Source organism: Brachyhypopomus gauderio, chromosome 6 (assembly GCF_052324685.1).
Source record: "Brachyhypopomus gauderio isolate BG-103 chromosome 6, BGAUD_0.2, whole genome shotgun sequence".
NCBI lineage: Eukaryota > Metazoa > Chordata > Actinopteri > Gymnotiformes > Hypopomidae > Brachyhypopomus > Brachyhypopomus gauderio.
In genome coordinates this window covers 15,424,560-15,439,570 of record NC_135216.1, presented here as the reverse complement: position 1 = coordinate 15,439,570, position 15,011 = coordinate 15,424,560, and the positions used below count along the sequence as shown (strand labels likewise).

At 50.2% G+C, this 15,011-nt stretch overlaps 1 protein-coding gene across 1 annotated transcript in view; it reads left to right on the top strand.

The window, feature by feature from the left end:
• The window catches only part of ext1b (exostosin glycosyltransferase 1b), a 60,475-nt gene extending 45,562 nt beyond the window's left edge, over positions 1–14,913 (top strand). Inside the window, exons 5-11 of the mRNA XM_077009076.1 lie at positions 4,259–4,391; positions 5,398–5,516; positions 7,612–7,707; positions 9,966–10,055; positions 10,917–11,077; positions 11,353–11,524; positions 11,699–14,913. Of these exons, the coding sequence (XP_076865191.1) occupies positions 4,259–4,391; positions 5,398–5,516; positions 7,612–7,707; positions 9,966–10,055; positions 10,917–11,077; positions 11,353–11,524; positions 11,699–11,884 (957 nt within the window). The 3' untranslated portion in view covers positions 11,885–14,913. The remainder of the gene's footprint in view (positions 1–4,258; positions 4,392–5,397; positions 5,517–7,611; positions 7,708–9,965; positions 10,056–10,916; positions 11,078–11,352; positions 11,525–11,698) is intronic.
• Positions 14,914–15,011: the final 98 nt, after the last annotated feature.

Here is a 15,011-nt window from a genome sequence, read left to right as displayed (position 1 = left end):
GACGACAGCATATCCCATTACTGCTGTTTACTGTCGAGTCTTCAGATCTGGCAGAAACAGATGTTCCCTTGTAGTTAACAAAGCAAAATCTGATCACAGTATTAAGACTCCATCCGAGAGGAAAACGGCTCATTTCTGTTAAGCTGTTAGCACCTAACGCTAATTGTCCCCCTTGCTGTCCCCACAAATTGTTAGATTCAGGTCCTATTAGTGATAAAAGGAAGATAAATGATGCGTCCAGGTGTCATCTTCTAGCCACAGGCTCTCCCTTCCCCGAGATCAATGCTCAGGGTATTTCAGGGTTGACTGGGAATGAAATTGATTTGGCGTGTTGATGTCTGAAGGCAGCGCGGTAGGCCATTGTGATCCTCCAGACTCGCACCATCGCAGGCATGTTTGAAGCTGGATTTGATATGAACAGAACCGCATAAACTGCCTGCTACTTGTTCCAGATGTCTCTGGTACAAATGATGCAACAGCTGTTGGATCATTAATGGAGTGTCATGGGATGTTTTTCTGACTGGATTCATTCACCATGTGTTTCTTTACATTTCTGTACTGCAGTGGTCATTCACCTTGTGATTTTGTGAAAATTGCAGTTACTTTTTGTTAACCTCATACAGAAACACTTGATGGACCACCTTGATGGAATACCGAAGGCCCACAATGCACCTGTCCCCCTGTGGTCACTCAAGATTATGCATTCAACAGTGACATGCAGTAAGGAACCAATCACAGCACAGTGGAACGATATGGGCCAGTACTGAGGACCAATGATTTCTGACCAGACCACGAGACGGCAAACGCACATCTTTGAGCGGCTCTTGATATTGGCTCCTACCAAAATCTGTAAATGTAATATGAACATAATTAGCTTCAAAGTTTTCACTCCATTCGATTTAGAATCAGGGTTCATTAAGCCGATATAATCACTCCACGTAAAGCGCGTCATGGTGGCCAAACCACAGAGGCTCCGATATGCTTGTAAGACTGAAAAATAGAGGCAGAAGAAGCAGTTGTTAAATGCTTTTCCTTCGGTCATAGATAAGGTCACTTCGGCATATGCTGTTTTCATACACAGTTAAGAGCTTTTCTTGTTCCGACTGAATCAGATCTGTGAGCTCTTATAGCATGAACACACTCATCCCTCCAAGTGATGCACAAGTGTCTTTCCAAAGACTCTCACCCGTTTACAGTCCGCTGAACCCAACCCTCAACCACTCAGCCAATCCCGGGCCTTCAGCCCGTAACCAAGGACACGGCCGCTATCAGCTCCTGGCAATAACTGCAAGTATCCCAACAGTTGCTTTTATTTATCGAGCTCCATTGGGAAGATTGTGAGTGTTCCCGTTGCGAAATTGAATCGTCAATCATGTGCGTGCAGGTCTGGCCAGGCCTGTAGGCATCCGCCTCCCAGCCAGGCAAGAGAAACGGCCTCTCAGCCCTTCCTCAGATTGCGTTTTTAAAATGACAAGTGCTTTTATTGGGAGGGCAAAAGGAGGACAAGTTCATCTTTTCAGCGGAGTCAAATGGTTATCGACTTTCTCCCCCCCCCCAAAAAAGAGAAACACATGACAGGAGAACCACTCAAATGTCCTTTTGCTTTGGGTGCTGTTGGCACCTTCACTGGCAGCGTTTAGCAGAGCACCTCAGGGATAGGGTTAATAGTCCTTCAGAAATAATCAATTAACAAAACTTCCTGTTTCCATTCTGTGGAAATCCCGATTACCAACATCTACACCCTCACCACGGTGGCTGTCGTTAAAGTGAATTAGTGCCTCGCTCTGTGCCCCCCTCTCTCCTGCCTCGCTCTGTGCCCCCCTCTCTCTCCTGCCTCGCTCTGTGCCCCCCTCTCTCTCCTGCCTCGCTCTGTGCCCCCCTCTCTCCTCCTGCCTCCCTCTGTGCCCCCCTCTCTCCTCCTGCCTCCCTCTGTGCCCCCCTCTCTCCTCCTGCCTCCGTCTGTGCCCCCCTCTCTCCTCCTGCCTCCCTCTGTGCCCCCCTCTCTCCTCCTGCCTCGCTCTGTGCCCCCCTCTCTCCTCCTGCCTCGCTCTGTGCCCCCCTCTCTCCTCCTGCCTCCCTCTGTGCCCCCCTCTCTCCTCCTGCCTCGCTCTGTGCCCCCCTCTCTCCTCCTGCCTCCCTCTGTGCCCCCCTCTCCTCCTGCCTCCCTCTGTGCCCCCTCTCTCCTCCTGCCTCCCTCTGTGCCCCCTCTCTCCTCCTGCCTCCCTCTGTGCCCCCCTCTCTCCTCCTGCCTCCCTCTGTGCCCCCCTCTCTCCTCCTGCCTCACTCTGTGCCCCCCTCTCTCCTCCTGCCTCCCTCTGTGCCCCTCTCTCTCCTCCTGCCTCCCTCTGTGCCCCCCTCTCTCCTCCTGCCTCCCTCTGTGCCCCCCTCTCTCCTCCTGCCTCCCTCTGTGCCCCCTCTCTCCTCCTGCCTCCCTCTGTGCCCCCCTCTCTCCTCCTGCCTCGCTCTGTGCCCCCCTCTCTCCTCCTGCCTCCCTCTGTGCCCCCCTCTCTCCTCCTGCCCCCCTCTGTGCCCCCTCTCTCCTCCTGCCTCCCTCTGTGCCCCCTCTCTCCTCCTGCCTCACTCTGTGCCCCCCTCTCTCCTCCTGCCTCCCTCTGTGCCCCCCTCTCTCCTCCTGCCTCACTCTGTGCCCCTCTCTCTCCTCCTGCCTCCCTCTGTGCCCCCTCTCTCCTCCTGCCTCCCTCTGTGCCCCCCTCTCTCCTCCTGCCTCCCTCTGTGCCCCCTCTCTCCTCCTGCCTCCGTCTGTGCCCCCTCTCTCCTCCTGCCTCCCTCTGTGCCCCCCTCTCTCTCCTGCCTCGCTCTGTGCCCCCTCTCTCCTCCTGCCTCCCTCTGTGCCCCCTCTCTCTCCTGCCTCGCTCTGTGCCCCCTCTCTCCTCCTGCCTCCCTCTGTGCCCCCCTCTCTCCTCCTGCCTCCCTCTGTGCCCCCTCTCTCTCCTGCCTCCCTCTGTGCCCCCTCTCTCCTCCTGCCTCCCTCTGTGCCCCCCTCTCTCCTCCTGCCTCGCTCTGTGCCCCCCTCTCTCCTCCTGCCTCCCTCTGTGCCCCCTCTCTCCTCCTGCCTCCCTCTGTGCCCCCCTCTCTCCTCCTGCCTCCCTCTGTGCCCCCCTCTCTCCTCCTGCCTCGCTCTGTGCCCCCCTCTCTCCTCCTGCCTCCCTCTGTGCCCCCTCTCTCCTCCTGCCTCCCTCTGTGCCCCCCTCTCTCCTCCTGCCTCGCTCTGTGCCCCCCTCTCTCCTCCTGCCTCGCTCTGTGCCCCCCTCTCTCCTCCTGCCTCGCTCTGTGCCCCTCTCTCTCCTCCTGCCTCCCTCTGTGCCCCCCTCTCTCTCCTGCCTCGCTCTGTGCCCCCTCTCTCCTCCTGCCTCCCTCTGTGCCCCCTCTCTCTCCTGCCTCGCTCTGTGCCCCCTCTCTCCTCCTGCCTCCCTCTGTGCCCCCCTCTCTCCTCCTGCCTCCCTCTGTGCCCCCTCTCTCTCCTGCCTCCCTCTGTGCCCCCTCTCTCCTCCTGCCTCCCTCTGTGCCCCCCTCTCTCCTCCTGCCTCGCTCTGTGCCCCCCTCTCTCCTCCTGCCTCCCTCTGTGCCCCCTCTCTCCTCCTGCCTCCCTCTGTGCCCCCCTCTCTCCTCCTGCCTCCCTCTGTGCCCCCCTCTCTCCTCCTGCCTCGCTCTGTGCCCCCCTCTCTCCTCCTGCCTCCCTCTGTGCCCCCCTCTCTCCTCCTGCCTCCCTCTGTGCCCCCCTCTCTCCTCCTGCCTCCCTCTGTGCCCCTCTCTCTCCTCCTGCCTCCCTCTGTGCCCCCCTCTCTCCTCCTGCCTCCCTCTGTGCCCCCCTCTCTCCTCCTGCCTCCCTCTGTGCCCCCCTCTCTCCTCCTGCCTCCCTCTGTGCCCCCCTCTCTCCTCCTGCCTCCCTCTGTGCCCCCCTCTCTCCTCCTGCCTCCCTCTGTGCCCCCCTCTCTCTCCTCCTGCCTCCCTCTGTGCCCCCTCTCTCCTCCTGCCTCTGTTTATAGCCCCTGTGCTGCAGGGCACTTGATGTTTCCATTAGATGAGTTCAAACGAGCGCTGCACACGTTTCCTATTGTACGTTACATCAGTTAATTCAGCCCAGATCCATTCCCTGTATCCAGTGTCGTGGCTGAGTAATTAACAGGTAATGCTTTCGTTACTGCGTCCTTTAACGAGGCTGAGTTAATGAGTTAATGGCTCCTCGTGTGTGTGTGTGTGTGTGTGTGTGTGTGTGTGCGTGTGTGTGTGTGTACAGATCATTCAGGACCGTGTCCTGCAGCACGCAGGCCGGAGCCCCCTGATGTGGAACCTCCACCCTGGAGGTCTCTTCACCCTGCCCCAGTACTCCACCCACCTGGGCGACTTCCCCTTCTACTACGCCGGACTGGGTACGTCTCCTCACCCGCGGTTGGAGTCCCAGGGGTGGAGGTTACATGTTTGGGTTGATCAAACGTTTATGTGCATATTATATGAGATGTGTTGGGCTGTCAGTGCTGGATTAAGGCCTGCAACATCAAACTATGAGGAATCCATTTGATACTTGCAGCCTTGCGGCATGTTTAGTTAATTCTTCCATAAACAATAATCATCGTATATTTTCAGGTATTAAAGACCTTCTTAAAAAAATAATGATGTGCTTCTCAGAAAGATCCCAAAGGTTCATATCTAAACACACACATCTTGACCGTTCTCTGCTTCAAATACTCTTTAATCATCTTTTTAACTCGTGTCATCTGCCTTGTTATTTTTGAACTTTGCCGTTTGATGTCTCTTAATTGGCGTAGAAGATGAGCCTGTTGAGCAGTGCTGTTTCTGAAGTTCCAGATTTAGACCTGAAACTAAGTGATGGTGTGTTGTGCACTGTGATGGACTATTGAATTGGCCCTAGTGTAATTGGATGGCAAAATCTATATTGGCGTGCTGGGCTCGTACATTACAGCACTCGGTCATGTGACCACAAAGGCTGCCGTGCATGCCTTTATCTTAATCTGCTGTTCTTGGCAACACGATCAATAAAAGGCTGATGATGAAAAAAGAGTGAAAAGGGATGAGATCATTCACTTCTCTGTAAATTCGTCTCACGGTAGCAATCAGACGTTTTGAGATGAAGGGAGTAGCTGTGTAATTTCAGCTGTGTAACGGGCGTATTGTTTCAAACGGTCCGCTGTAGTCACGAGGGAGGCAAAGATGCAGCCAAAGCAGAAACCTGTGTGTGTGTGTGTGTGTGTGTGTGTGTGTGTGTGTGTGTGTGTGTGCGCGCATCTGACGTTGGTGGCAGTAAAGTCATTATTTGGAGCTGTGAGGTGTAGCGCAGGACCGACATGCCGACCTCGCCCAGCGCCGACGGGATCCTCTGAGCTTTGACCACTCTCCTGCTCTCTCCCGCCTCTTCAGGGATCAAGCCCCGCCCCCAGTTCACGGCAGTCATCCACGCGGTCACGCCCCTGGTCTCCCAGTCTCAGCCAATCCTCAAGCTCCTGCTGACCGTGGCCAAGTCCCCATACTGCTCCCAGGTAGGTGCAGACAGCTGCGTGCGGGACACGTCCTGAACTCTGAACTCCGCCTCTTAACACCCCTCGTTTGAAATGCAGAGAGTCTGTTTGCGCCAACAAATGTTACTTTGGTGTAGTACAGTTTCTCTCAATTTACTAGACACAGCCAGCAAACAAATTATGCATGTCTCTTGAACTCTGTGAACTCCAAAATCAGGTTGATGGTAAACATTCATTAAGCTCTGATCGAAAGAAACAATGTGACACTACTGCTGTTCAGCTCCGTGCTATGTGAAAAAATGAACTCATACATTTTAATAAACTCAAACTTTCTTAATAGCTAATTAGTTTCATGATATGGATAGGAATACGTATCGCCTTATCAGAATCCCCCTGTAGCCTCTAGAATGACCAGAGTTAGACAAGATTGGCCTTAGTAGACGCATGTAAAGTAACTAGACTGAACTAAATGACGTTGAATGCAGCGTGGCTGAGCGCTATGATTGGCACCTGTGCTGCACGGCGTTTGCGGTTTGCTTTGCGTTGACCTTGCGTGCGTCCTTCTGTGTCATTTGAGAGCAATCATATCGACTGCCCCAAACGCAGTGTGGATCAGGACCGTACGCTCAAGCTACTGCCTGGGCCACACCGCCCCCAGTGGGGAATCCTGATCCACCACGCAATCTGATACCCCCCCCCCCCTCCCCTCCTTGGGGGGCCTTCCATGGTATCCATCACCTTCTGCGTAGCCAGCAACCCTGGGAACCAAGACGTATTGATTCCTCTCTGCCTCAAACAGACAGGGGGTAGCGTGAGATGGATGGATGGATGTGGGGGGAGAAAGGAGAGGGCCATGCTGGTGAATGATTATGTGGCTACATCGCCCCTGGCTACAGCAGGGAGGTGGGAACGGCCACGCACCAGTGCCCCCTCCTCTCTCGGGGGAGGTGCGGGGCAGGTTAAGCCGCAGAGCGGTGGGCCGTTGTTGCTCCGCCCACACGGGAAATCCAATTCATTTAGTTGCCGTGAAGTGGAAGAGATGCGATGGGAACAGCAATTCCACAAGCGCACGCTACGCTCCTGTCTGGCAGGCCGAGCTCCTCCCACCCGCGCTCGGGGAGTAAAGGAGGCGCGAAGAGCTTTGGAGCCGAGCTAGCTCGCTAACAGCAGGGTCTCCCGCTGCGACCTGCCGTCCTGTTTGTCAGCGCGCGTGTATTAGCACAGACGCACGCACACCTCCCCCAGAACAAGGGCAAGCTGAGGGAGACGCCATCTGCCTTTCGCCGTCTTCAGTTAGCATCAGAGGAAGCTGCGACCGTTAAAAATACACCTCAGCACCTACGGCACCGTGCTCCACACCACTCCCAAACACGTGCCTTCAGTTCCGCCATTAACAGCTATTTACCATCGCACTTAAAAAGCGCGTCATTGGCACGCTTTTAAACCCTCCCGGGGTCCTGCTACGTCCCTGTAAGGAAGAGCAGCGTGAGCCTCGCACCAGGGCGTTTGCCTGTGTCTGCGCCAACTGCGTCAACTTGCGGCTGAATTACTCGGACCCCTTCATGACTGCACGAATGACTTATCTGAGATTTTGTTGTTTGCATGAATGTGGAGATCTGCTGATTAAGGCGGTATCTTTGCAACTTGTATTAGTAACTCGTGAAACAGAATCGATATGTTGTTGGTTCCAAGAGAGACGCTGAGAGTCTGTGGTTCGTAGGACTTTGAAACGCTAACGCTCCTGTGATTCTTGTTTTTTCACCACAACTTACTTAAATTAGTCAAACGTTTAAAGCTAATGTAAACATCCTCCTGAACACTCCAAGCTGAGTCCCCGAGCGGATTAAATTACCATCAGCATAAGGACAAAAGTAATAAAGGGGAGAAACGGCTAATCTGAAGGAATTAATCGGCAGAATGACCCAAATCACTGCTAATAACTTTTGGCTCTATAACATTTGGCCTTTTTGTTGTCTGTCAGCCGCAATTGCTTGTGTAAGCCATGATCAGCAGCATTAACCCTGTGTGTGTGTGTGTGTGTGTGTGTGTGTGTGTGTGTGTGTGTGTGTGTGTGTGTGTCCTCCTCTCCCTCTGTTTCTGTTTTTCTGTCCATCAGATCATTGTGTTGTGGAACTGTGACAAGCCTTTACCTGCTAAGCATCGGTGGCCTGTCACCTCTGTGCCGGTCATAGTGATCGAAGGAGAGAACAAGGTGGGTCTTTCTCACACACACACACACCCCCCATGCCACAAGGATCACCATTCTGCATTCTGCAAACGGAACACACACACACATACCATTTTTATTAAATAAACATTTTAGATCAGTTCCTCTTGTTTGTCTGATTGTTGGTCCAATTAAAATCCAATTACAATCAAGATCAGAGCAAAATCCAGTAGTGCTTTGTTTCGTGGCAGCTGTTCTGGGGCAGACGCTGAACCCATTCAGCCGTTTTAGGGAGCCACACAGAGACTCTTACAGATGCTTCCCTGCAAGTGCTACTGACATCGGCTGTTCACTGAATATTTATCCTGGGAGTGTGGGTGGCCCTCAACTGTCTGGGCTGAAGCTCAACATTCAGAGCCACACTCACAGCGGGAGGAAGGGGTGATGGGGAGGTGGGGGGGGGGGGGGGCGTGAAGGGGGGGTGGGTTTGGGGGTAGCTCTGCGCTGGCTGCTATAGGTGGAGAATGAGGATCCAGTCTGTCTGGTTTGTTGTGCCTTGTTTACAGAGGTGTGCGTGTTTGTGTGTGTGTACACACTTCTCACACACACACACACACAGACACAATCCCTCTCCATCTTACCCATTCCTTCAGTGTGTGGGGTTTGTCAGTCTGGGATAATTTTCAGTTGAATTTAAATGGTTGTCATAATTTGGCTGTTTAATATGTCTGGCATTAAAGTAGTTACAGTATGGATGATTGATGTCTGAAGGCTGTATGAAAGTTCATTGTATTAATAAGGTATTTCATGTTTGCCATATGTAGATTAGACTAAATGTTATAAGTAGGAGTGGGTGATATGACTACTAGTTGTTGGATGATAAATGACATCAAAATGCTTTTCTCCTCATGAAAAGCAGTATCTTAACAGTATGTCCGTTCAGGTACTAGTAGAGGTTAGTTTTCTGCTATACACCCCCCCCCCCCCATAGGCTAATGAGAAGAGTTCTGTTAAAGATAATAGAACAGGGTTGTGTGGGCACGTGCTCTTTGATGGGTCTTCATTTAATGGCGACAGGTAAACAGCCAAGCATTTTACCGTGACCTGCCACCTCACAGCAGGTGTGTGTGTGTGTGTGTGTGTGTGTGTGTGTGTGTGTGTGTGTGTGTGTGTGTGTGTGTGTGTGTGTGTGTGTGTGTGTGGGGGGGGGTTATGTCTGTGCTACGTGTGCCCTGTTTCTTTGGGGCATGTCTGGGGTTTGTGTGGGCTACGTGTGCCCTGCGTGTGGGGTTTGTGTGGGCTACGTGTGCCCTGCGTGTGGGGTTTGTGTGGGCTACGTGTGCCCTGCGTGTGGGGTTTGTGGGGGCTACGTGTGCCCTGCGTGTGGGGTTTGTGTGGGCTACGTGTGCCCTGCGTGTGGGGTTTGTGTGGGCTACGTGTGCCCTGCGTGTGGGGTTTGTGGGGGCTACGTGTGCCCTGCGTGTGGGGTTTGTGGGGGCTACGTGTGCCCTGCGTGTGGGGTTTGTGTGGGCTACGTGTGCCCTGCGTGTGGGGTTTGTGGGGGCTACGTGTGCCCTGCGTGTGGGGTTTGTGTGGGCTACGTGTGCCCTGCGTGTGGGGTTTGGGTTGTGTGGGAGGTCTTGTTGCAGGTCCATCAGGTAGTGTACTAGTGCTCTACTCCTTCCTTTAAGGTAGTGTACTAGTGCTCTACTCCTTCCTTTAAGGTAGTGTACTAGTGCTCTACTCCTTCCTTTAAGGTAGTGTACTAGTGTACTAGTGCTCTACTCCTTCCTTTAAGGTAGTGTACTAGTGCTCTACTCCTTCCTTTAAGGTAGTGTACTAGTGCTCTACTCCTTCCTTTAAGGTAGTGTACTAGTGTACTAGTGCTCTACTCCTTCCTTTAAGGTAGTGTACTAGTGCTCTACTCCTTTAAGGTAGTGTACTAGTGCTCTACTCCTTCCTTTAAGGCCTGTGTGAGTCTGGGCTCATTACCGTCTGATTTCCTCTCAGCCATGGCTTGCAGTGTAACTCTGTGCGGACGGGCGGGAGGGCTCATTACAGTCTGACCTCCTGAGCCCCTCTTCATAACCCCCCCACACACACACTGAGCTAAATATTTAAACCTATGAATATTGCAGCAGCCTCCTTTTGTGGCTGTTTTGCAGACGGAAAGCATCTGATCATTAGACGGATGCAGCCCTGGGACAAACTGAAATGAGACCAGAAACAACCAAATGGCCACATAATGGACATAATGGAGAGGCGTCCTTAAACATGTCTGCACCCTCCCTCTCGTTCTGCAGGTGATGAGCAGTCGCTTCCTACTGTACGAGAGCATCACCACGGACGCCGTGTTCAGTCTGGACGAAGACACCGTTCTCTCCACCACAGAGGTACGCCACTCTGGGAGTTTGGCCTGTTTTGTTTCCTCTCCTTTGCGAGTTTGTGTGTTTTGTGTCTATGTAGGCGGGGCCGTTTAGGGGCACGTTTGTGTGTGCGTGCGTGTGTGAGACCAGAGTTCGTTGGCAGAACACCTATGTTGTCCCACTGCTCTTGGTCACGCTCTCCTGTCTCACCCCACGCTGTCTCACACCCCACGCTGTTTCACACTCCACACACACACACATCATACCAGCTCGCTACCGTTTGTGCACTACCTGCACGTCTTCTGTATAAGCTGGGGTGTGTGTGCGTGTGTGTGTCCACTCTGATAAAGGCCAGCTAGCTTTCTCCGTGCGATTGCCTCTTCTCCCGTTACCTGCCCTGTCTCCTCTAACTCTAACTGTGTGCTGCCCCCCCCCCCCCCCCCCTCAGCCGTCTGGGTGCGTGTGTGTGTGTGTGTGGAGCTGCTTCTGCTGTTGGTCTCTGAGCTCGCTCTCGTTACCACTCTCTGTGAAGTTAGCAGGGACGGGTGCGTTCCCATGCACGTCGAGCTGCTCTTTAACCCACTGCTGATTTTATATCCAGCCGAGGTTCGGCCTCACATATGTTTCAGTAGATGTATAAAAGCTTTGATCTTTTAAAAAAAGAAACAAAGAGATACGAGGGTCCCTAACAGGTCATGGGTGTGTGTGTGTGCCAGGGGTTTCTCTCACCCTGCACTGGGAACCTTTCCTGTCGCTCTCACTGTAGGACAGCTGTCATTGTTTTGGTTCTTGTGTAATATGGTTTCCGTTGTAAAAAACGTCTGGAGAGGTCGTCTCGGGCTCGCTGACCAGCCGCTTGTCACATCTGCACTGCGTGTCAATCTGTAGGTGGACTTTGCCTTCACGGTGTGGCAGAGCTTTCCCGAGAGGATCGTGGGCTACCCTGCCCGCAGTCATTTCTGGGACAGTAATAAGGAACGTTGGGGCTACACCTCCAAATGGACCAACGATTACTCCATGGTTCTGACTGGAGCCGCCATCTACCACAGGTACTGTGTCAGCAGCCGCCGGCCGGTGTCCGCTGAGCAGCTCTGAAGGGTTCCTGCCCAAACACAAGGCTCCACGAATAACAAAAATGAGATGTGTTTTATGTAGCTGAAACATGGTCTAAGAGTTCTGACCCAAAGTTTCCAGGCAGTCTTTCGCATTTTCCTGTCGCATCCCACAGGGCTTGACGTCCTGTATCTAGATGGCTTTATGGTTGTCCTGATGGCTGGCACAGACACTGCTCTGCTCCTAATGGGAGTTTGGTTTTGTTCTCCAGGTATTACCACTACCTATACACCCACTTCCTGCCCAGTAGTCTGAAGAACATGGTCGATCAGCTGGCCAACTGTGAAGACATCCTCATGAACTTCCTGGTATCAGCTGTGACCAAGCTGCCACCCGTCAAGGTCACCCAGAAGAAGCAGTACAAGGAGACCATGATGGGACAGGTAGGGTTGAGGTTTCCTCCGACTTTACATTCTTGGGTTTTCCTTTATATATATATATATATATATATATATATATATATATATATATATATATATATATATATATATATATATATATATATACGATTTCCTGAATGCTCATAAAGAATTGTCTGACTTTGCGTGTCTCCTCAGTCGTCTCGCGCGTCACGTTGGGCAGACCCGGACCACTTTGCCCAACGCCAGACCTGCATGAACAAGTTCGCCAGCTGGTTTGGCACCATGCCCCTGGTCCACTCCCAAATGAGACTGGACCCGGTCCTCTTCAAGGACCAGGTCTCCATCCTCCGCAAGAAATACAGGGAGATTGAGCGTCTCTGACCTGAAGGACGCCCCCTACTGGGCATACAGGAGGGGGCAGTGAAGCACTCTGTGGAGAGGACGAGGACCACAGCGGAACAGCTCACTGCTGTGGCTCTAACTCCCTGTTCCACTGTGGGTGAGCAGCCGGGCAGGGTGCAAATGTCTGAGCACAGCGGTCCACACACACGCACCCCGAGCACACACTATTGACCACAAGACTTGTTTTGTTTAGTTTTTTTGTGTAACGAATGCCGTAAATGACTATCTCTGTCAGCACACGAGAGGATAAGAGAGGACGCAGGTGGGATGCAGTATTGTGTTCACATACTCTACGCCACACCAGGATCTGAACCACAAATGACCCTTTGCTCCCAACCATGAAACATGCCAACAATGTCATGTCTGTCCCATACATGAGGACCTGGATGACTGACCACTTCTGCATTTATCATTTGTGTGTCTCCTGGGGGTTGGTGCTTTGACACATACTATCTTTAACAGAACTATCTTCAGTTCTGTACATCATTTCAGTAATTTATGTAAACAGTACACACATACTCACATAAGCATAATTTCCTGTTTCATATCAAGAGTAATGGTCTCCATTTCTTCTTCGTTGCCAGGAGCCACATTCAGGCACATTTGGACATGCACATGGGTTTTTTTTTTTCTTCTTTCTCTAATCCTTTCAGTGCCAAGATTTTATTACTAGCCTTTTAAAATATGGGTGAATAGGAGGATCCATTTTAGTTTGGGGGGGGGGGGGGGGGGGGGCGGCGTTTTAATCTCCTGTGAAGTTCTGTTTTTGAAGAAAGCACTTACATGCATGTGACAGGATTCATTGTGACCTACAGGCCAAATTTCAGCAATCTGACTTTTTCCTTTGTTTCCTGTGAGGTGACCTTCAGGGTCACGGCACCACCTCATTGTTCACCCACTGTAGTCCTCATTTCTGAATTGCTGCTGGTTTTCATGTACCAGATTTATTTCCATCACGAACCAATGCCTACAATATAAATGTCCTCAGTTCATCTGTTTAGAATTTGATGTTTTTATTGAGCACGTGCACCTTCTGTCATTGATTCTATATCAAGGGTACTGCGCTAAGAGGGTGGACCACTGCTCGTGTCTGCAGTCTCCTGTGTAGAAGTGTTAGTCTTTATGATGGAGTGGAACTCTTTGCAAGTCTCTGCTCTAAAGGTACTTGAATGTCTGATGACTTGAAGGAGCACAGTGCTTTAGTGGCCTTTTGTGAAGGTGACTGGACTTAAAGAGAACCAGCTGTGAGCCAAAGTCTGTTTTTTTTTCTCCCAATTTTCTTTTGAAATAAGTCCCATTTCTTTTATAGTCTTTACACACAAAAAAAAAAACTCTTCTATTATAAAACTTTGCTTTTAGGCCTACCACACTGAAAAGCATACTAATGATGGCAAAAAATTATACACTACAGTATTTTTCTTTAGATGAGAAACTACATTTTTTTTACATGGTTCAATTCGCAGTTAAATTCAAGTAGATGTCTGCTTATTAGTTTTGGAGTGTAGCTGTATCAACATGATTTATATTGTGTTTTGTGTTTTCTAGAAACTGTGTTTTGGAAAGCTGTTTAAATTTCCAGTTAACTTGTCATTTATGACAAAAAGAAATCCACTTTGTAACTTCCATTTTTAGATAAGTGACCTGGAATTAAAGTGTAAAAAACAAACAAACAAAAAAACAAACCCAAAGCAAGTCTGAATAGTCACATTTGTATCTGAATTTGTAATGTGTCCGCCATCTTGACGTGGGATTTACAACAGTCTCCTACTACAGGAGATCTTGCTTTGCACTGCATACACTACAGAGGGAGATCTCAGAAACCTTTCCAGAGCTGTGTTCAATTGCTTTGTCTTTCATTGTGATGTGATGGCAGTGCATGAGGAACTGCAGTACAGATGACTTTCAACCACTGGCCCACATCTGGTCGACTATTAAGTTCAGTAAACCCTCTTTTATAAATGTATCAGGCTTGTATCCTGTTTTCCTAACCATCTCATTTTTAGAAGTTCTTGCACAATTTCATTGAGAGAAGACAAATGTAGACTTGCTGTACAGAATCTTTCACACACAAAACTAAGCAAATATGTATAGTTGAAACTACGAATATGGCTGTACAGCATTAAAAGACCTATTTTGTATAAGATGTAAATTGCCATGCCCCCCCCCCCCCCCCCCCCCCACCCCAACCACCACCACCAATCTTTGCCATTTGTTTCAATATGGCCTTGAATCATTTTATTATAATTTTATGACTGGCTTTCATGCCAGTGTTCATGTGCTTTTGTTTGTTTGTTTCTCCTAAGGCATCATTAATCAGCACCTTTTAGAGCACTGAAACTGCAGTGGCTGCATACTCCGTCACCAAAGACTTCTCAGTTGATCAGTACGCATCATGCCTTCTCTTTCCGTTCTGTATTTGCAATGTACATTTTGTGAGTTTTATTCTGGAGAATTTTGAGGCTATTATCTTCTAAAGCTACTAAAACTGGCAAACCTCTTCCTAAATTAATAAATAACATTTTTAAAGAGAATCGTATGTAATTAGCAATAAGGAAACCGGAAACATGGGGGTGGGCATAAGCAGTAATCTTATCCTGACTGTGCCTTTGGCTAAATTTAATCCCAGATTCTGATCCTGTCCCATGGCAGCAAGTGCTCGGATATGCTGGAACCTGCCCTTGGAAGACTTGCCAGATAGTAGCTTTATAATGTCTTACACTGGAGTCTCTCAGCATCCATTAGACACTCATTTGATCATTTCACACTGCGCTGGAGATCCCAGACCTGCATGACCACTTTAGACTACTTATCACAATCCCAGAATGTTTTATTTCTTGTATAGTTTTTTTTTTTTTACCAGGATTTTGCTCCCTCCTGTCCTCACCATCACCCCTAGTCCCTGTAATTAACAAAAGATTTTTATAGATGTAATAAAGAAAATAGAATAATGGCAATTTTGTATGAATGATTTATAAGAAAATGAATTAAAAAAATCATATTTGAGGCTATGAGGGCAAGGATTGTGTGGTCTTTCTTAAGTGTGTGTGTGTGTGTGTGTGTGTGTGTGTGTGTGTGTGTGTGTGTAGCTGCTGGAGAAGAGGTAAAG